Source organism: Carettochelys insculpta, chromosome 2 (genome assembly GCF_033958435.1).
Source record: "Carettochelys insculpta isolate YL-2023 chromosome 2, ASM3395843v1, whole genome shotgun sequence".
Taxonomy (NCBI): Eukaryota; Metazoa; Chordata; order Testudines; family Carettochelyidae; genus Carettochelys; species Carettochelys insculpta.
Window position 1 is genome coordinate 248,067,543 of NC_134138.1, and position 23,340 is coordinate 248,090,882.

The 23,340-nt window shown below is 45.0% G+C and overlaps 1 protein-coding gene across 1 annotated transcript in view; it reads right to left on the reverse strand.

The window, feature by feature from the left end:
- ODAD2 (outer dynein arm docking complex subunit 2) overlaps positions 1-23,340 on the reverse strand; it is a 189,473-nt gene that overhangs the window by 35,123 nt on the left and 131,010 nt on the right. Inside the window, exons 18-19 of the mRNA XM_074986287.1 lie at positions 16,880-17,068; positions 15,997-16,218 (exon numbers count right to left, since the gene is read on the reverse strand). Coding sequence (XP_074842388.1) covers positions 15,997-16,218; positions 16,880-17,068 — 411 coding nt within the window. The remainder of the gene's footprint in view (positions 1-15,996; positions 16,219-16,879; positions 17,069-23,340) is intronic.

The window sequence follows — 23,340 nt, forward strand, 5'->3', positions numbered from 1 at the left end:
ACTGGGTGCGTGAGGCTTAAGGTTCCTGAACCTGACAAGTGACTGAAATTTGGGCACCAGGCAAACCAATAAGAAAATCAACAAGAAATAAGAAACATCAACAATTTAAGCTTGCTTGCTGGAATGTGCGGACCATGCTGAACAGCTTGACTGAAGATCTTCAGGCCATCAGTGACACCTGAAAGACCGCTGTCATCAACGAGGAACTGAAGAGGCTCAGAGTTGATATCGCTGCACTGCAAGAGACGCAACTTGCAGATTCGGGATCTCTAAAGGAAAAGGACTACACCTTTTTCTGGCAGGGTAAAGCCCAAGAAGAACCCAGAGAGCATGGTGTTGGCTTTGCTGTCAGAAACACCCTTCTACAAATGGTGGAATTAGTCATGGGCGGATCAGAAAGACTTCTTTGGATCACGCTTCAAACTTGCACTGGTCCCATCCACCTGATCAGAGCTTATGCTCCAACTCTGTACGCCACACCAGAAGTAAAAGACAAGTTCTATGACGTGCTTAGTGCTGCTGTAGCACAAATACCTGCTCGTGAACAACTGTACATCTTGGGTGACTTCAATGCAAGAGTTGGAGCTGATTGGGCATCATGGTCTTCCTGCTTAGGACACTTCGGTGTGGGAAAAATGAATGACAATGGACAGCGTCTCCTTGAACTGTGCACGTACCACAATCTGTGCATCACAAACACATTCTTCCAAATGAAGCCACAGCACAGAGTGTTGTGGAGACACCCACGCTCGAAGCACTGGCATCAACTAGACATGGTCATCGCTAGGCGTAATAACCTCAAAAATGTCCTTCTGACACGCAGCTATCATAGTGCTGACTGTGATACAGATCACTCGCTAGTTTGCCCCAAGCTCAAGCTGAGACCCAAGAAGCTGTACCGCTCTAAACCTGCTGGAAGGCCCCACATTGGCGCCAGAAAGACGGCAAACTCGGAGAAAGCTGAAAAGTTCAGAGAGACCCTCCAGGAAAATCTGCGCAGTGGCCCTGGGGGCGCCGATGTGACATCCAAATGGCAACATCTGAGGGATACAGTTTACAACATGGTCTTGTCGGTGTTTGGAAGAAGAGCTAGAGACACGAACGACTGGTTCGAAGCTAACTCCGATGAGATGATTCCAGTCATTGAAAAGAAGCGCGCTGCACTCCTGGAGTTCTTCACACTCCTCCTGAAGCATGCCTTTGGATCTTCAACAGAGGGCATCTTGCTGTACACAAGACCTGATGGGAAACTGTTTAATCTTGCAAGGCTGAAAGCTAAGTCTAAGATGCGGGAAGTCTTCATCAGAGACATGCTGTTCGCAGACGATACTGCTGTAGTGTCTCACACAGAAGACCAACTTCAAAAACTGCTGGATCAGTTCTCCAAAGCGTGCAAGGACTTTGGGCTTACCATTAGCCTAAAGAAGACAAACATACTCGGTCAGGATGTTGCTGAATCCACAACAATCAGCATTGACAACTATACGTTAGAGGTCGTCCACGAGTTCGTTTACCTTGGGTCCACCATCACTGACACCCTGTCGTTGGACACTGAGCTAAATAGGAGGATCGGAAAAGTGGCCACAACTCTGTCCAGACTCAGCAAGAGAGTGTGGAATAACAACAAGCTGTACACTCACACCAAAATGCAAGTCTATAGAGCCTGCATCCTCAGCACCCTCCTTTATGGCAGCGAGACTTGGACCCTGTATGCCCACCAGGAAAAGAGGCTGAATGTCTTCCTCTTGCGCTGCCTCAGGGGCATCCTTGGAATATCATGGAAGGACAGAGTGACCAACACCACCGTCCTCGAACAAGCTGGAATCCCAACCATGCACACCCTCCTCAGACAGCATCGGCTCCGCTGGCGTGGCCATATCAACAGGATGAATGATGGAAGGATTCCAAAAGACATCCTGTATGGTGAGCTAGCCTCTGGCAAAAGACCTCCCGGACGCCCCCAGTTGTACTACAAAGATGTCTGCAAGAGAGACCTCAGAGAGGTAGACATCGAGCTGGACAACTGGGAAGAACTAGCAGACGACTGCAGCAGATGGAGGCAGGGGTTACACAAGGGCCTTCAGAAGGGCGAGATGAGGATCAGACAGCTAGCAGAGGAGAAGCGAGCACACAGAAAGCACAATAACGACTTGCCAGACACCCACCACATCTGCAAGAGATGCAGCAAGGACTGTCACTCTCGTGTGGGTCTTCATAGTCACAGTAGACGCTGTAAATGAAGTCCTCAATTGAAAATATAAGGGGCGCGATCCATAGTCTATGCAGACTGAAGGATGCCTACTACTACATGCCCATTCATTCCCTTATTTTGCCCTCCCTTTTTGTTTTAGATTAATACTCTCCTGACTAGTCTAGGCAGCCTGTTCCTTAAAATATTGGTTCTCCTTCTACTGAGATGGAGGCCACCCATGCTATAGAGCCGTAGGGCCACCCCAGCAGTGGCCAAAGAAGGTATAACAACGTTTCATGCAACACCAAACCCCTTACATTACTTACGAAGTTGGTGTTCACTTTCAGAAACTTCTGTCTTCCTTCGCTTAAAAGGCAGAAAGTATCTCAAAGGTAATCACTGGGATATTCTCCTTCTTTTGTACACTTCTGTGTTCTTTGGAGTCATCTATAATCTGTAAAATGTCCTGTGAAGAAATGTCACTAGTGGTGATATGCACTATCACCAGATGATTATTATAGGCCAACTTCAGAAATCTATTCAGTCTTAGAGTTATATCTTCTTTCTTGGCTCCAGGAAGAGTGCACACCACCCTGTTGTCCATACGTCCTTTGCAGAATATTTTTTCCATTCTTCTCAGCACAGAATCCCAAACAAGGATCTTCTGTCTTCCTCTTTTGTGGATTTGTCTGATTGTCTTGTGGGTTTGGTTGAGAGGCTATCTACAAGAATGTCTTGTACACCCCTCCTTTCCATATGACCAGCTGTAACTCGAGAGATATTTTCTTCAGTTTCCATGCCAAGAATGTGATAAGATGGGAATCTTGCAGCTATGTGGAATTCTTTCTGCCTTTGGTGGGCAAAGCCTACTCATGCATACCTGCCTGCAGCCATGTAGAATATTACACAGTTCTCCTGCCACTTGTGATTATTAACTACCCAGCCCCTTCTCTGACACAGGTAACATTGCATGTCCCTTCCAGGTCACAGCCACTAATCCATCACTGGCCGTCATGGTACTGAGTGTAGAACTGCACATAGAATGAAAATCTTACACTTTTCCTCCATAAACTCTCCCAGAAACTCCACTGATTGATGTTCCTGTTCTCCTACTTAGGAGTGAGCTTGGTAAATGAGTTAGAGGTACGTCTACACTACCAAGTGTTGTTAAGGAAACTAACATCAATATAGATGTCACAAAAAAGAAAGTCACTAAAGTGTATTTGCAGTTGCTTCTCTGTTGAAAGACTGTGCCATATCTAAGTTCCCCTGTCAAGAGCAGGAGCAATGCAATGTGGTTATGTATCCCACTCTGCCTGGTGCCACCATTTGTCATTTCCTGTTTGGAAGCTGATGACTCCTGATTACTACTGGTCAGTTGCAAATCAGTATGGATTTGGAAAAGTCTACTGTTGGAGGCGTAATGTTTCAAGTGTGCAGAGCAATAAATCACATTCTGCTACAGAGGACTTTGGCTCTGGGACATGTGCATGACATAGTGGCTGGATTTGAGGACATGGAATTTCCCAATTGTGCAGGGGCAATAGATGGCACACATATTCCAATGTTAGCATTATCTCACCTTGCCAGCAAGTACATCATCAGGAAGAAATGATGGTGCAGAAGGCACTTGCGGATCACTGTGGGAGTTTCACCAACATTGACATGGGGTTGTCTAGGAAGGTGCATGTCACACACATCTTCCAGAATACTAGTCTATACAGAAAACTGCAGGCAAGAACCTTCTTTCCAGGTCACAAGATTACAGTGAGGGGATATGCCCCTTGTAATCCTGGGAGACCCATTGTAATCTTGGCTCATGAAACCATACGTGTTGCACCTAGACAGCAATAACAACAGACTGAGCAGGTGCCAAATGGTGATTGAATGCACCTTTGAGAGATTGATGGTGAGATGGAGAAGGTGTCTCAGTGGAAGGCTGTACCACACTGGGGACATCGTATTCTCATGGTTATAATATGTTATAGCTTGCACAATCTGTATGAAAATAAGAGGGTACTGCTTGTTTGTGGACCAATGATGAACAGTGCTTAGCTGCAGAGTTTGAGCAGCCAGACAGTAGAGATATAAGAAGAGCTTAAAGGGCTAGGGAATCTTTGAGAGTGTACTTTGAGAATGGGGGGCACTGAAATAAACCTCTGTAACACTTGCTTCCCTTTCTCACCTCACTCCAATGGATCAAATAATCAGGAACATGCTTTCTGTGATTATACATGGGATAATGGTGACTGGTATGTGACATATGTAAGCAGTAAATAAAAACACTGAATTGTTCTGAAAGAGTACCTTTATTAATTAGAAAGCAGTACTATGAAACACAGTGAAGCCTTACCAACTTACATGGTAAGGCAGGTGCCGGTAAAGGGTCACTACTCACAGGAGTGTGTAGGTCCAGCTTTGTAATCACAGTTGGGAGAGGGAGTGGAGTGCATGGGAAAATTCGGACTCCCACAGACGGAAAAGGAATGTGATGGTGTAGAGGGAGGATTGCTGTACACAGAATTTTGAACCTGCTTTGGGGTGAAAGGCACAATCCATGTTAGCTCGCAATGTCACTTCACAAAGGACCTTAGAATATCAGTTTGTTCCTCCATGACCTCGATCAGGTGTTCTGTGTCCTTCCTGGCTAAGGCCTGATTGTCCTTGTGGGACCTGAGTTCCCTTTTCCTATCACTGTTCCCTAAGTCTGCACTCTCTCAATGACTGACTTAGCACTCTGTGAACCAAATCCTCCTTATTTCTGTGAGGTCCTTGCCTTATCTGTAGCAAGTACCCTGAGGTAGCGCACAACAGCGTCACCAAGATCTCTGATATTAGAAAAAAAGCACAAAAATGTGACAATAAATCCTAGATTGTAACATTTCACCTCTACAAAACCCTTTTCAACCATTTTCATTCACTGTTCTATTGGCCTTTGAAGGGAAAGCATCTCACCAAGCACCTTAATCATGGTGACTGAAGGGAAGGGGCTGATGTAATCTGTGCATACAGGAACCATAATTTGCAGCTGGTGCTAGAAAATTCCCTTTGCAATAACAAATGTAGTCCTAATTATGCCACAATTGCCAACAGACAGGTAACTTCGTGGCAGACATCTCCCAGCTCAGAGTAAGCAAGGAAACAAAGGCGGTACTTCTTCAGGCTTATGTCTTTCACCTTCCTCCTTATGTGGTCTATCTATGTTCTGCTTTGGTTCCTGTGCAAGTGATTGCTGAATGGTGTGAGCAAGTCCCCTACAATGGGAGAGAAGGAAAGCAGCACTGCTGTGGAATTTTAAGCACAAAATATACAAATACCTCTCCAAAATTTTCAATAACTTTTCTCAGAAGGATTCCATTGAGATCATGGTGAGCATCAACATGCTACTCAGCCATATGAATTAGCTACACAGACACGTGCAGCACACAGAAATACAACCATTCTCCGACTTTTTCAAGCTTTCATCCCTTCACCCCACAAGCCACAACGACTTATCCTGTCTCCCATCCCTGCTTTCTGGTCCCTGGTAAGTGGCTGCTCAGACTGGCTGTCTGTCAGCAGTGAAGTAGAGTTCCTGGCTGCCAGACACACTTGGTGAACCCAAGGAGATGCCCCTCGTCCTTGGCTACCTCAGCCTCCACAACTACAATTTCATCCAGTGGGCTAGGTCTTCCATGCACTACCTCCACGTACTCTGAATTTTATCCATGGAACTCTTGGCTGTAGAGGTGGGGTCTCTCTGAGGATTGCATCCAGCTCCTTATAGAAAAGGCAGGTCTATGGTGATGCACCAGAGCATCAGTTTGCTTCATGGCCCATATGATAGGCTTGTTTCAGTTCTTTAATTTAATTTCTGCATTGTTATGTGTCCCTCTCGTGCCCCTTTACCACACAAGGCTCAAGAAATATGTCCATACTTGCCCAGTTCCTATGGGTCACTTCCAGCTGGGACTGGACAGGTCCCTCTCCCCATACACTGATCAGATAAAACATCTCCACAGTGGTCCAAGCTGGAGGAGCATTTGGTGCAATGGCCAGGCAGGGGTGCCTGGGAAGACAGCATGAAATTACTGAACATTGAGCCAGCATGGGATGGAGATGGCTCCAGGTGCTCAGGGAGAAGGAAAATGAATTTAAATTTCATGGGGCTTGCAAAATGGCAAGGCAGGTATCTGGTCAGATGACTGCAGGGTGACAGAATTCAAATTCATGACCAGAGGGGCTGCTTGGGAATTGTTGGCCACTTCCTAGATGCCAGAATCAGTGACAAAATGCCTTGAGACATCCATACTTTGTTTGTCATTAACACAGGGAATGCAAAAGCCAGAAACCCCGCATGAAGCTGGAAGTTTTTCTGTTTGTTTTTTGTTGATGAAAATTGCTGGGTGTTTTTTGTGACAAAAGTTGCATTGCAGTGTGAATGCTCAGGTAGTGTTGTCGACAAAATACACTTTTCCTTAACAAACCTTGCCAGTTTAGACAAGTTCATCTATACCAGGTCTTGTTGGTCTGATCCACTCCCTCATTAACATGAAGGAATTACCCTTTGGGACTGATCAAAAATTGGAGCTGATCAAGGAGCCAAGGGTCCCAACCACATACCCCTCACTAAGACAAACAGACCTAACTCACACAGAGTGTTCAGGGGTCCACAGTCAAGCCACATGACTCTCCCAGAAAGTAAATGAAAAAATAGACAGATCAAACACTTACCAAGTCTCTGTAACTCCAAGAACAGGCTCTTCAGCTACTCTCCATGAAACTCTATTTATCACTACTGTTTGCCCTTTTGCACTACTCTGGCTCTTTTATGCATCAAGAGGGTTGTGTCTACTCTACAAAAATAACTTCAAAGTTACTTATGTTGAAGTACAACTTTGAAGTAGGGCACTACTCCATTCCCAGGAATGGAGTAATGACTTTGAAGTTGAGCTCCCTACTTCAAAGTTAACTTCAAAGTGAGGGAAAATGTGTGTAGACTCTCTGCTGGCTACTTCGAAGTAGCACCTAACTTTGAAGTTAAGTTTGAAGTTAATTCCTAGTGTAGATGCTCCCGAGGGGGAGCAGGTCTCAAGATGTCACCCACAGTTAATAACAAAAATTAATTTGGACTGGGAACTTTATAGGTTGGGTGATTTTTTGGTGAGGAGGAGGGTCTCTTGAAAAGCACTAAGGTAAGACTATACAATATGCTTCTCAGGAAACAGTTTTCAGTTTGAACGGAAAGAAATACAATACGTACGTTTGCATGCCTCACCATATTCCAGATACAACTTTATTGTCTACACATAGCTAAACAGAAGTTTCATAACATCTACATTGGGTCAGATCCATGGGCCAGATCCAGCTTGCCAAGTATTTCTCTCTGGCCCGCCCACTGGATTAGCAGTGGATGCATACTTATAGCCAGCAGCATGTTTTCAGCTGCCCCTCTTCACACCTTGTTCCATCTGCAGCTGAGCTGCTCCTAGGATTCTCATGCTAGCTGTGTGGGGTTGGGGAGGATGGAGGGGGAGAGGGAGAGGGTAGTGCTGAAGTCAGAGTGTTCCCCTGCACCCCATCTCTCCAGAGCAGGGATCAGGGAGAGGGAGACACTCAGCACAGCTGCTCCAGTCTGAAATAGGATGGCAAGCGACTCATTCAGGAGTGCAGAGCAGGGGCTGTGGGAGACAACAGAACAGGACAGATTTCCCTTAAAGAGAGAGAGGGTGGTTTCTCTCAGAAACTTACCCAGCAGCACCCACCACACACAGTCTGCTGCACTGTCACACATAACCAGTCTGTGTCACACACAGTCAGTCACATATACTCAGCAGCACACACTCATTCTGTCACAGTCTGTCTCTCACACACAAAATGTTTCTCTTATACACTCTCTTTGTCTCTCTCTGTAGCCCCCAGACCCAACTCTTCTGCCTGTGGCCCTGCCCCTTCCAGGAGGCCCAGAGCCAGCCCTAAACCAACACCAAAATTCATGGAGTGACCCTTCTGTGAAAATTATACCCTACCCTTAATCTACATGAATAGTTACTGCTCAGTAAGCTGGGATGTAAACGTACCCTGCAGTAGCCTGCCACATATTGTCTGTGTGAAGCCAGTTGCTGCATTAGGGAACCTGAACTTCTAGTGCATGGCAGCAGAGTCCACAGAGACAGTACGCAGCAGGCTAATACAAAGACAGTTTGCAATCCAGCTTGCCAAACATTAGCTGTTTGTTTGGATAAGTAATAGATTTCTCTCCATTTCTCAACCTCCTTCTTTGAGCCATGCACTAAAACAATTGACACCATGGATTCTCTATTCTATCATGTTATTGCTTCCTCAGAGCTCAAGTCTTGAAGGACTGGGCCTTTCACAATAACTCAGTTCATAAGGTATAAGCTTTCAAAAATATTATTTTAAAAATATCTGGATAATTAAAGCCCAAAAATTATTACTCTTAAAGAAGTGTTCTGGAAGGTTTGGACATACATAATTATTTTCATATTCTTCAAACTAAATTTCTGTAATTAAATACAGTAGAGTCTGAATAGTTGTGAATTTAATGTTTGCAAATTCAATTATTCGCGAACAGCCGAGTGGCCACTTCCCCTGGGGCCCTGGGCAGGAGCGCTGGCAGCCAGGCTCCAGGTGGGAGCCATGTTTTCAAAATTCAACATTCACAAGGGTTGTCAACATGGAACCCTCGCAAATGTTGAGACCCAACTGTGCTGCTGTGACTACTTACTTGACTCTAAATGAAAATGAACACATGGAGAATTTAAATGTTGTGTTTTATGCAGGTATTGAACACAATTAAGTAACTTAGTTTAACTAGTTAATTTGTAACTCTTAAACTAACCATGGAAAATATTCAGGGCAATCACACACATATTTGATGCTAGACAAAATTATATTAAAATTGTTACTTTGAATTTTAAGATATTGATTGCAATTGTTTCCTAGGACTTCACATCCAACAATAAGCCCATCTCTCCCACTTCAAAATTAAGTAAGAAATCCTAGTTTTTTATACTATTTTTAGGAATTTGGGACAATGGTTTTGGATGGTTTTAAAACTATTCAAACTGTCATGACCACCGTTAACTCGAAGGTTCCAGACATGAACATGGTAAGAATGTGTAACAGTAACCCAGACTCCAGATCTTAAGCAACAAAGCTCCTTTGATATTTAATTTTATATTGTATTTCTAGGTCTTGCAAACTCCCTATCTGAGTCCTCTCATTGCCATTAACAGTCTGTGCCTACCACTCTTTGTTTCTTTGAACAGCTATTCCCAGTTCCTTCCCACTACAGGTCCCTCTCTTTGTCCAGCCCATCTCAGTTCTCTCCCACATGCCTCAATTTGTGTCTCCACACTCCAGCCGGTATCTACCTGACCACCTGACCACAGTTCCCATTCCTAGTAATTTCCAGTTCCAGTTGCCCTCTCCAGACCGCTCAACAAATCTGAGTATCTTCCTCACCTTCCCCAGCTTCTTGCCCCAGTCTCCTTGCCCAGACAATTCCAATATTTTTCCTGCACCTCAGATTCTTGTCAGAAGCTAGCAAACAGGAGCAGCTAACAGGAGTTTTGCAAGGGAGTTTAGAGGAGGAGTCTGAGGGGGGACTAACAATGCTAAAATTGTCCAGCTTGAATTTAAAGCCAATACCAACCTAACTTAATCCACACAACCCCAGGTTTAAGAAGACAATGCAGGCAGAAGCCCAGGAATAGGGTGGGGGCTATCCAGTTTATTGGGAAGGTGGTCGATGTGTGCATCCAGTTCAAGGAGCTCCTGGACCTCAGAGACCATGTACATGCTTTGAAGGACAGGATGGCAGAACTGGAGCAGCTGAGAGAGACAGAAAGATACATAAATGAAACTTTTCGGAACATAGTAGAATGGTTCCACCTCCAGTCTGATAGCCTCGGTGCTGTTGAGGAGGATGAAAGTCTCAGGGAAGGAGAACATCTACCTGGAGCAGAGGGAAATGATCCCATAACCAGGACCCTTTTTCCACATAATGTTAGAGTATCCTCTCGCATTGAGGATACCTCTCCAGGAGAGGAAATTCCAGTTCTTAGGGAGAGACGGGTCTTAGTTATGGGTGATTTAATCATTGGCAACACAGATAGCTGGGTTTGTGATGACGGGCTAACCGCATGGTGACTTGCCTGCCTGGTGTGAGGCTTGCGGATCTCTCAAGACGTCTAGATAGACTTAGTGCTGGGGAGGAGCAGGAGGTTGTGGTACATGTTGGTACCAATGACATAGGGAAGGATAGGAGGGAGGTCCTGGAGGCCAAATTTAGGCCACTAGGTAGGAGATTGAAGTCCAGGACCTCCATGGTAGCATTCTCGGAAATGCTTCCAGTTCCATGTGCAGGGCCAGTTAGACAGGCACAACTGCAGGGTCTCAATGCCTGGATGAGATGAAGGTATAGGAGGGAGGGGTTTGGATTTATAAGGAACTGGGGAAACCTTTGGAAAAGGGGGAGCCTATACAGGAAGGATGGGCTCCACCGAAACCAAAATGGAACCAGACTGCTGGCACTTAAAATTAAAAGGGTCATAGAGCAGCTTTTAAACTAAGGGCTGCGGGGAAGCAGACAGGTGCAGAGGTGCATGTGGTTTGGATGGTGGCATCCCTTAGGGCAGGATCTCTTAGTGGAGATTCTCCATGTCCTAGTAAGGAGGAAAGGAGGAGAGGATGAAACATGATAAACATGATAAAATACAGGTAGCATCTCATGAGGAACTGTCAAGTAAAACAGAGTCCCTTTCAATTGCCTCATGTAATGGCAGGCAGCTAAAGAGTGACAAGTTTTAAAGTGCTTATATACAAATGCTAGAAGTCTAGATAATAAGATGGGTGAGCTAGAGCGCCTCTTATTAAATGAAAATATTGATATAGTAGGTATCACAGAAACTTGGTGGAATGAGGATAATCAATGGGACACAGTAATACCAGGGTACAAAATTTATCGGAAGGACAGAATAGGTCATGCTGGAGAAGGGGTGGCACTCTACATTAAAGAAAGTGTAGTATCAAATGAAGTAAAAATCATAAATGAACCAAACTGTACCAGAGAATCTCTCTGGATAGGGATCCCATGCTTGAATAATAAGACTATACTGGCAGGGATATATTACCGACCACCTAACTAGGATGGCGATAGTGACTCAGGGGGATTAGAGAGGCAATCAAAATAAAAAAACCAATAATCATGGGGGATTTCAACTATCCCCATATAGACTGGGTACATGTCACCTCAGGATAGGAAGCTGAGATAAAGTTTCTTGACACCTTAAATGACTGCTTCTTGGAGCAACTAGTCCTGAAACCCACAAGAGGAGAGGTGATTCTTGATTTAGTCCTAAGTGGAACACAGGATCTTGTCCAAGAGGTAGGTGAATATGTCTGGACCTTCGGGTAATACTGACAATAATATAATTAAATTTCACATTCCTGTGGCTGGGAAAATACTACAGCAGCCCAAGACTGTAGTACTTAATTTCTGAAAGGGAGACTACACAAAAATGAGGAAGTTAGTTAAACAGGAATTAAAAGATACAGTACCTAGAGTGAAATCCCGGCCAGCCACAAGAAAACTTTTTAAAGACACCATAATAGAGGGTCAACTTAAATGTATACCCCAATTTAGGAAATGTAGTAAGAGAACCAAAAAAGTGCCAGTGTGGTTAAACAATAAAGTAAAAGAGGCAGTGAGTGACAAAAAGGCTTCCTTGAAAAATGGAAATTAAAACCTAGTGTGGAAAATAGAAAGGAACATAAACTCTGCCAAGTGAAGTGTAAAAATATAATTTGGAAGGCCAAAAAGAATTTGAAGAACAGCGAGCCAAAGAGTCAAAAAGTAATAGCAAAAAAAAAAACTTTTTAAGTACTTCAGAAGCAGGAAGCCTGGTAAACAACTAGTGGGGCCACTGGATGATTGAGATGCTAAAGGAGCACTCAAGGATGAAAAGACCATTGCAGAGAAATTAAATTATTTCTTTGCATCAGTCTTCATGGCTGAGGGCATGAGGGAGATCCCCAAACCTGCACAATTCTTTTCAGGTAACAAATCTGATAAACTGTCTCAAATTGAGGTGTCATTAGAAGAGGTTTTGGAACAAATTGATAAACTAAATAGTAATAAGTCACCAGGACCAGATGGCATTCACCCAAGAGTTCTGCAGGAACTCAAATGTGAAATTGCAGAACTACTAACTGTAGTTTGTAACCTGTCATTTAAATCAGCTTCTATTCCAGATGACTGGAGGATAGGTAATGTGATGCCAATCTTTAAAAAGGGCTCCAGAGATGATCCTGGCAACTACAGGCCAGTCAGTCTGACTTCAGTACTGGACAAGCTGGTCGAAACTCTCGTAAAGAACAGAATTGTCAGACACATTCATGAACATAATTTGTTGGGGAAGAGTCAATATGGCTTTTGTAAAAGGAAATCATGCCTCATCAATCTATTAGAATTTTTTGAAAGGGTCAACAAACATAGGGACAAGGGGGATCCTATGGATATAGTGTACTTAGGTTTTCAGAAAGCCTTTGACAGGGTCCATCACCAAAGGCTCTTAAGCAAAGTTAACTGTCATGGGATAAGAGGGAAGGTCTCCTCTTGGATTGGTAATTGTTTAAAAGACTGGAAATAAAGGGTAGGAATAAACAGACAGTTTTCAGAATGGAGAGACATAAATAGTGGTGTCCCCCAGGGGTCTGTAATGGGACGAGTACTATTCAACATATTTATAAGTGATCTGGAAAAAGGGATAAACAGTGAGGTGGCAAAATTTGCAGATGACACAAGACTACTCCAAATAGTTGAATCCCAAGCAGACTGTGAAGAGTTACAAAAAGATCTTAATAAATTGGGCGACTGGGCAACAAAATGGCAGATGAAATTCAGTGTTGATAAATGCAAAGTAATGCACATTGGAAAATATAATCCCAACTGTACATATAAAATGATGGGGTCTGACTTAGCTGTTACCACTCAAGACCACTCTTGGAGTCATTGTGGATAGTTCTCTGAAAACATCCAATCAATGTACAGCAGCAGTCAAAAAAACTAACAAAATGTTGGGAACCATTAAGAAAGGAATAGATAATAAGACAGAAAGTCTGTGTCTACATGAGCCCTCTCCTTTCGCAAGGGACATGTTAATGAGCGAGTTCGAAAGATGCTAATGAGACGCTTCCATGAATATGCAGTGCCTCATTAGCATAATGGCAGCTGCAGCGATTTGAAGGTGTCCCAGTCTTCGCAAGCCCCCTCTTCCCAAAACAAATGGTTAGACTCGGGGTTTGTTTCGAAAGGCCCCTGGCTACACGGGCAGCGCATGATTCAAAAGCAGCTCTTTTGAATCGCCGTGGCTGCTATTATGCTAATGAGGTGCTGCATATGCATGGCAGTGCCTCATTAGCATCTTTCGAACTCCCTCATTAACATGCCCCCTCTGAAAGGAGGGGGCTCGTGTAGGTATAGCCAAAATGTCATATTACCTCTGTATAAATCCATGGTACATCCATATCTGGAATACTGTGTGCAAATGTAGTTGCCCCATCTCAAAAAAGATATATTGGAATTCGAAAAGGTTCAGAAAAGGGCAACAAAAATGATTAAGGGTATGGATCTTCTGCCATATGAGGAGAGATTAATGAGACTGGGATGTTTTAGCTTGGAAAAAAGATGATTATGTGTGGATATGACAGAGGTATATAAAATCATGACTGATGTGGAGAAAGTAAACAAGGAAATGTTATTTACTCCTTCTCACAACACAAGCACTAGGGAGTCACCAAACGAAATTAATAGGCAGCAGGTTTAAAACAAACAATAGGAAATATTTTCTCACACAACACACAGTTAACCTGTGGAACTTCTTGCTGGAGGATGTTGTGAAGACCAAGACTACAGCAGAGTTTTAAAAAGAACTAGATAAATTCATGGGGGATAGGTCTATCAATAGCTATTAGCCAAGATGGGCATGGAGGGTGTTCCTAACCTCTGTTTGCCAGAGGCTGGAAATGGGCGACAGAGAATTGATCACTTGATGATTACCTGTTCTGTTCATTCCCTCTGGGGCACCTGGCATTGGCCACTGTCGTAAGACAGGATATTGGGCTTGATTTACCTATGGTCTGACCCAGTATGGCTGTTCTTGTGTTCTTGGAGGTTTCACTTCCAATCCCACATCCTTCCACTTCAGAGTCCAAGGGTGCATATACACTAGGAACTAACTTCAAAGTTAACTTTGAAGTTAGGCATTATATTGAAATAGCCAGCTGAGAGTCTACACACATTTTCCCCTTACTTCAAAGTTAACTTCGAATTAGGGCGCCCAACTTTGAAGTCCTTACTGCATTCCCAGGTATGGAGTAGTGCCTTACTTCGAAGTTTAACTTTGAAGTAGGGTGCACGTAGATGCTCTTCTTTGAAGTTGCCTACTTCAAAGTTTTACTTCAAAGTAAGCAAGTTTGAAGTTATTTTTGTAGTGTAGAAACACACCAAGTCTCATTGCTCTGCCAATCCCATTCACCATCGGGCTTCACAGTCAATCTCAGTTTCCCCCCCAGTTCATTGTCTTGCCATCTCATCTTTCTTTCTCACCAGTACCCAGACATCTCCTTGCCCAGCCTGTTCCAGTCTCTGACGCCAGGATTCGTGTTCCAATTCACTTTCTCTGCCCTCCTTACAGCATCCCAGACCCATTCTTGCCTGCTTTGATTTGAGCCAAACATCTTCCTCCTCCACAATGCATTGGGCCACAGGAAAGACAGACTTTCTGCTTTTAGTTCCCCATCCTGACCTGGGGCAGCAGGCCTGCTAATGGGAAGGGCAGGCAAAGCAAGCAGATTAACAGGGCATAGCATTTCACTCTGTGTGGCTCTGATCCAAGCTGACTGCTCTAGGCCCTGCCCCTTCCATCCTTGGCCCCGCCCTCTCCCAAGGTGTGGAATTGGGATCCCTCCCATCTTACCCCAGGGCCTGCAGTGGCTGTCAGCCCTGCTGTGAAGCAGTCAAGAGTAGTGATTATAGAGAAGTCTTGCTTTGTCCAAGCAGCCCTGGGCTGAAGAAAGCATACTCAATTGCTCTGTTGGGATAACACACGTTCAGTCTGATCACATGTATGAATTCAGCACCAGGAGAAGTGGGAAGCTCAAGCATGTGAAATGAGGATAGACTATTCAGAGATTTTAGCTGTTTAACTCTAGCTGCTGAGCATGTGTAAACTGCAATTTTTCAAAAGCTCATAAATTGGTGTAAATTGAATGGATTTTCATGAGACTGACAAAAGGCAAATCCCTGACTCAAAATCCACCCTCGCACACCACATTTCAAGTGCTTCCTGCACTGCATGGGGATGCTAGAGCTTTCCAAAAAAGGTCACCACATTTTTAACACACTTCTAAAGAAAAAGTCAGGACACCTGAAAGAAGGTTAAATACAGGCCTGTTCCTTTAAAAATGAAACATCTGGTCACTTCAGTTCAAGTCTTGAGCTCTCAACTGATGCATACAATAAATGCTCTGTCATTAACATAATCTGGATTCTAAAGGGAAAAGAGGAATTTTAAATAGTAAACCCTTGATGAAATTTTCCAGAAGTGGCTTAATGCAGTTCCCAAATACCCTTCTCCTTCTGCTGAAAGGTCAGAGTCCTATTCTGTCCAGTTCCTTAGGCTTTATTCTCTCGAGCTGGCAAGTATATTCAGAAATTCCTTCATGTGAGGGAAGTCTTCTTATCATGCCAATGCTATTTATCAATTTGAAGCCAGAATTCCAAAAATCTTTCATCTTACCTTCACCACTCCATTTTCATGCATGGTGATGCAGTTATTGGGATCCTCTGAAAGTTGGTACAAGGCCTGAGCTGTAGCTCGATGAACAGATGTGTCATTTGATTTTAGGTAACGCACTAAAGGGGCCACTGCTTTGGTTTCTCCAAAGGCAATTCTGTTACTTCCCCACATACAACAGCGAGAAATGGCCTCTGCCAAATGGCACCTTAATTTATCATTGTTCTGGGTAAAGCAAAAATAAAAATAATTCATTAAACATGTTTCCTAAATACATAGGAGAACCATATTTCAGCATAGGTCAGGGACATCCAGAAAGAAAGAAAGAAAGAAAGAAAGAAAGAAAGAAAGAAAAACTGGGATCCCAATTATAACTTTTGCATGAGTACAGTGGAACTGGCAGATTATACTGTTTTGAACTTAATGTAGACTGTATATTTTCAAAGATCCAGGTGTGCATATAGGCTGCCTTGAAGTCCGGCAAAATTAGTCTTAAAATCTGTAAGAAAAGCCCCAGCTAGACATGTGGCTTTGTCACTGAGATTCTGAAAAGGATTTCTCTGTGTCATTCAGATATATTGCTCATTCCCTTCCTCCCAGAGACAGCTGCTGCATAGAGAGGCACCCTTATCCCTTTCGTAAAACTTGCAAGGAATACTAAAAAGGGGTTCATGCTCCAAGGCAGCTGTACATTTGTCACAGAGCGACTTCACAGCCAGTCTGCATTCTGAAGTGGAAAAAGATTCTATATCCCTTTTACACAACTACCGTAGAACTCATGCCATACCTATTCACTTTGGGTTTAATACAACAACTGGAATCAAGTGGCTAATTAAATTTGGATTTACAGAAAACTGGTTGGATATTACAGAAAACTGTCACTTACTGTGTTTGCTAGTTTGGACAACAGAGGGACGACCCCATGATCTGTTATAACAGCTAAATTCTCTTCATCTTTGGCTATGTTGGTAATAGCAGCACATACACTTGCTAAAACTTCTTTATTCTCTGATTTTAGCAAATTGACTATCAGTTCCAAGCCACCAACAAAGGAGCGAACCATTTCTCCAGCATCCTAAGCCAAAAACAAAAGAAATATTATTTTGAATGACCAACCTATATTTGATACAAAATTCAAATAATATTAAAATTGCATCTACACTACAGAGATCTTTTGAAAGATGATTTTCTAGAAGAGATCTTCTGGAAAGCCCTCTTTCAAAAGATCACATCCATATGATCGTCATAGCTGCTCTTTTGACAGGGTGTAGCCACACAGCTTTGTGTGTTCTTTTGAAAGAACAGGCCAGGAAACACCGTGGACAGGGTCGCATGGCTGGCAAGCCTTGCCAGGAGTGCCGGCCACGTGCTCCCTTAAAGGGCCCTTCCAAAAACACCCCCTCCCTGCATATGTTGCTGAGGCCTTCTGAGCTGATACAAGTGAAGCTGAGCCAGTGCCTGGTCCTGATCCTCAGATCTGAGAGCCATACACCCACATCAGCCTCTGAGCTGCCTGCTTGCCACCCTTGTTGCAGTCACTCTCCATCTGTTTCAGTGGCCGAGCCCTGTCCTTGGGCCCCCCAACCCACCATGGCCCTGTCTGCACCCCCACATCCCTGGGCCAGCCAGCACCTCCACCAGCTCTGATTAGTGGGACTGACTGGTCTTGGCCAAGTGGTCTGATGAGTGCTGGCTGCAGAACTTCTGAATGAAGACACCTTCATGGAGCTCTGCAGCTGGCTCGCCCAGGTCTTTTGACTCCAGGATACAGCCAGCACTGACCATAGAGAAATGTGTGGCCATCACTATCTGGAAGCCTGCCAGCCTGGACAGCTGATGGGAATAAGGGGACTTTGAAGTAGGTGGGGTCCTTTTGAAAAGGAGCCCCGTCGGGACGAGCTGCACGGTGGCGAGGCGCGTCAATTTCGAAGTGCCGCAGCCACCCGCACGCTAATGAAGTGCTGAATATGTATTTCAGCGCTTCATTAGTAAACTTCGAAATGGCCATTTGCGTGGCCATTTCGAAGTTTGGGGCTAGTGTAGACATGGCCAATCAGCGCAGAGCACAACCGAAGAACTACTTTTCATGTTCTTGCATTCCTGTGCAACTGTACAACCCTCTTGTTAATGCATTGCAGGATGATGTTTGCTTTTTGGCAACAGCGTCATACTGTTGACTCATATTTAACTTGCTATCCACTGTGACCACCAGATCCTTTTCTGCAGTGTTCCTTTCTATACAGTCATTTCCCATTTTGTATGCGTGCAAATGATTGTTCCTTCCAAAGTGTGGTACTTTTCATTTGTCATTCATAGAATCATAGGGCTGGACGGGACCTCAGGAAGTCATCTAGTCCTAACCCCTACTTCAAGCAGGATCAACCACAACTAAGTCATCCCATCCAGGGCCTTGTCAAGCAGGGACTTCAAAACCTCTAGGGATGGAGAATCCACCATCTCTCCAGGCAACGCATTCTAATGCTTCACCACCCTCCTGGTGAAATAGTTTTTCCTAATATCCAACATACACCTCTCCTTCTATAACTTCAGACCATTGTTCCTTGTTCTGCTATCTGACACCACTGAGAACAGTTTTGCACAATTCTCTTTAGAACTTCCCTTCAGGAAGTTGAGGGCTGCTATTAAATCACTCCGCAGTCTTCTGTTATGTAAACTAAATAAGCCCAAATCCCTTGGCCTCTCCTCACAGGTCATAAGTTCCAGCCCTATAATCATTTTTGTTGCCCTCCTCTGAACCTGCACCAGCACATCCACATCCTTTTTATATGGGGTGGCCCAAAACTGAACACAGTGTTCCAGATGTGGCCTTACCACTGCTGAATAGAGAGGAACAACTACTTCTCTAGGTCTGCTTGAAATGCTCCTCCTAATACACCCTAATAATACACCCTAATATGCTGTTAACTTTCTTGGCTACAAGGGCACACTGTTTAGTCATATCCAGCCTTTCATCCACCATAACCTCTAGGTCCCTTTCCATCACACTGCTGCTGAGCCAGTCGGTCCCCAGCCTATAATAATGCTTGGCATTCTTCCACCCCAGGTGCAGGACTCTACACTTCTCCTTGTTGAACCACATCAGATTTATTTTGGCCCAGTCCTCCAATTTATCCAGGTCACTCTGGATTCTCTCTCTACCCGCCAACATGTCTACCTCTCCCCCTAGTTTTGTGTCATTTGCAGACTTGCTGAGGGTGCAATCCAGTCCCTCATCCAGGTCATTAATAAGGATGTTGAACAACACCGGCCCCAGAACCGAGCCTTGGGGCACTCCACGTGAAGCTGACCGCCATCCAGATATTGAGCCATTGACCACTACCCGTTGGGCCCAACCATCAAGCCAGCTTTCTATCTGTCTTATAGTCCATGGATCCAAACTGTACTTCATTAATTTATGGGCAAGAATCTTGTGGGAGAGTGTAACAAAAGCTCTGCTGAAGTCAAGGTATATCACACCCACTGACTTCCCCATGTCCACAGAGCTTGTTACCTTGTCATAGAAGCTATTATGTCATTATTGAATTTCATTCTGTTTACATTATGATTTTGAATTTTAATCCTGTTCTTCAAAGTGCTTGCAAGCCATCCCAGTGTGGGATCATTCACTAACTTACATACTCTCTATGCCATTGTCTAAATTATTGAAGATATTGAACAGAACCAGTCCCAAAACTGATCCCTGTGAATAGGGACTATCACTTGAAGAAGCAGAAAGATTTTTTGATTAAAAAATCATTCCTCTCCTGGAAACTTTAAAACTACTGACGGAGGACATCAGATGACTCATTACAATGGAATATTTCAGTCTGGAAATTCATTCTCTATTATATTTTGCAGTAGTACTAATAGACAGAAATTGGGTAGGACATGGAAGGGAAGAGTAACAGTTTTGTGAATGTTTCCTCTTAAAAATATATGGTTGCAGGAGGACTTCAAATTGGAAGTGGACATAGCTAGGTGGAGAAACAAAAGGACAGTGGATAGCCACAATCTCACCTCAACTTATAAGGATATTTCTGCAAAAGTTAATGTTGAACTCATCTGCATTTTCCTTCTCTGCTTCCTGCTCTGCCAACTACAGTTCTGTCCCCTGAAATTGAAGGACTAGGCCTCCCTGCAAATTCCCCTGTCTCTATGGCTGATTCAAATTCTATGGGATTTCTCTGCATGCTTCTGAAAGCTCAGGTTCTTTTATGAAGAGGCAGTGCTCAAAAGCCATCTACTGATGTAAAGATGTGTAGCAATCTCTAAAAAGTTAAAATTGAAATTTTCAAGGCCCATACATGATAACTGTAGGCCTACATGTCCAATATGTAGTATGGTAAAGAACATACATTCCGCCTTTTGTAATGGAGTCAGGTGAATGTAGGCTGGTGATATGCTAGCATATAAACAACCCAGTAGCAAGGAAGAGAGCTTAGTCTCAGAATCCGTTGTGAAGCCCCCTAAACACAGGGATAGAACCTTCTATTAGTAATGAAAAGCAGAGGGAAATTGCAGAAACCACATGTCAGGAAAGTTTCCATATGTGCTTGTGGGTGTAGCCTGATGGTCTGTGAAAGGAAAAAAAGAAAAGCAGAGAAGCAGGAAATCAGGATCATAATGAGAAGAAAGAAGTAAAACTGAGAGTCTGTAGGTCTGATAGCTCATACTGTGCTCTTTACAAGACTTTTTGAAAAGATTTTCTTGCAAACATATTTAAAGTCAAATTTAATCTTGTAATATCATTTAACAAAACCATATACTTTGCTAACTACATGAAGTTTCAACTTGAATTTGTGTTTATTGAAACATACAGGTATCCACTGCTTACAGAAGCCACATTTACTTTAGGGCTGTGTCTACATTTGGAAGTACATTTGGAAAATCCAGCCCTCTTTCGAAAGAGCACATAGAGCATCTACACACAAAAAGCACCCTTTTGAAAGCAAATCGAAAGAGCACAGTGCTGTTTTTGAAAGCGTTCCTCTGGTCCTGTAATAGGAAGAGCACCCCCTTTTGAAAGATTCTTTTGAAAGGAAATGTGCATAAACGTTCTGCAGGCCGCTCTTTTGAAAGAGAAGGGCTCCGTGGCGTTAGCCAGCTGGCGCATGGAGACACCCTGACTGGTGGCAGTGGGGCTCTATGCTAGCTGTGTCCGACCATGTTTAAAGACACATGGGTCCAGAAACTCTGGCAGGAAGTTGAGAGTGTGCTGGGAGCAGTCATAGCACAAGTTCCCACAGCACTCCCTCTGAGTAACCCCAGAGCAACAACCATGACCTACGATCAGCAGCCAAACACCCAAGAGCCCCAGGAGGCCACTCAGAGCCCTTGCAGGGATCACAGGACTCCAGCCAGCCCTGAAAACACAGGCCAGATCGGAGGGACCTGCTGGGGCTCTGGAAAGAGGAGCAGGTCCTGAAGGAGATGGGGGGCAAGTGGCAGAATGCAGCTGCTTTTGCCAACCTGTCCAAAGGCCTGGACACCTCAGGACACCCTGGCTGTACCCCAACCAGATCCACAGCAAGGTGAAGAGCTGTGGCAGGGTTACGCCCAGACCCAGGACTCCATTGGCTGCTCAGGGGCAGGTCCCGTGACCTGTCCCTACTATAGGGAGCTTCACTGCCGCAGTTGATTTACCCCCCCGCCACCCTTCCAGGTTGAGGTCCCCCCCAGTTGAGTACCACCCCCACTTGCACCACATCCCCCTTGCCCAGCCCCCACATTGTACAAAGTTTGCCCCCTGCTCCCTGCTGTAGCTAGTTTTGTTGTGATATTGTTAGACAACATAAAGGTTAGAGTGATAGTTAAAGTTTTATTTTTGCACCACCCCATGTCCCATGCTCTTGTTGGGGCTATAGTGTGGGGTGGATGTAGGTGTGGGGGGATGCAGTGAGGAGATGGTGAGGAATGTATGTGCAGGGGGGCCTGTGTGGGGTGCTGTGGGTGGGGATGACTGTTGTCTGTGTGCAAAGGTCCCCCAGAGGGCCTCACTAAAGCAGATCTGGGTTTGGCAGCTTGGGGCAGGGGCCACCTGGTTGAATCTGGGGCTGGGGCTGGACTCGGCCACCCACTACTGGGGGAATACCTCACCCTTATCTTCCACAATGTTGTGGAGGATGCAGCAGGCACCCACCACCTGCGGGACATTCTGCAAGCCAACTTCTAGGTGCACGAGAAGGCCTGCTTCACCATATGGTAAGTCTGATTCATGTATGTGTTGAACAGCTCCTGGATGGGGTCAAGGCGGCCAGTATAGCTCCACATTAACCAGGGCTGCAAGGTGCAAGGTGGTGTCCACCACCTTGCAGAGTGACATGGTGATGTCCCCAACCTGGTGCTCCCACGGTGGGATGTATGTACTGGCCTCCATTCGGTGGCAGAGGCCAGAATTCTGGAACACCCAGGTGTTGTGTGTCTGGCCTGCCCAGTGCACATAAATATCCCAAAAACTCCCCCTCAGGTCCACCAGCACCTGGAGCACTACTGTGTCCATGTCCCCCATGTGGACTACCCTGTGCAACAGCATAGTGTTGATGGCACACCTGACCTGCATGGGCTGGAGGGCAAGCGCTCTTGTGAGGCTGTGACAGGGTGTACCCAGCCCCGTCCTTGGACCCCTCCACGTGCCCCAAGCCACTAATGGTTCCTCTTGCCCGGGGGCACCCTCCCCCCTCCCTGTGGTGGGTGCATGCCCCGAGCGTGCCTTAACTCCAGGGTGACAGCCCCAACACTGGCCTTGCCAACCCTGAATTTGTACTCCAATGACCAGTAACTGTCTGAGGTGGCCACCTGTTTTTCGAGTGGGAGGGCAGGCCACATGTGAGTGCCCAGGTGTCTCAGAGCAGGGGCAAGCCAGTGACAGAGCTCTTTAAAGGTCTGCCTGCTCAAGCAGAAATTTCGCATCCAGCTGGCATCATCACAGTCCCCCACCACCAGCCACTCCCACCAGTCCATGCTGCTGGGGTGGTTCTAGAGGCAGTGGGGCACATGTGGGGGGGGGGCTCTGCGGGGCTTGTGACAGCTCTGCAGACCTCAGTGTGTTCAGGGTGAGGATGCTTGGGAGAGGCCCTTTAAGGGAGCATCTGGCTGCGTAGCCCAGAAGGGCTTGTCTGCCATGTGATCCTGTCGATTGTGTTTCCTGGCCCATTCTTTTGAAAGGGTGCCTGTAGCTGTGTGGATGGTCACTTCTGAAACAGCAGGCTGGTCTTTCAAAAGGGCAGATCTGAATCTTGATCCAGTTTTTATGTGTAGACATGCACTTTCAAAAGGCGATCTTTCAAAGTGTGGCTTTTGAAAGATTGCTTTCCTAAAGCATGCTGTAGTATAGACGTAGCCTAGATG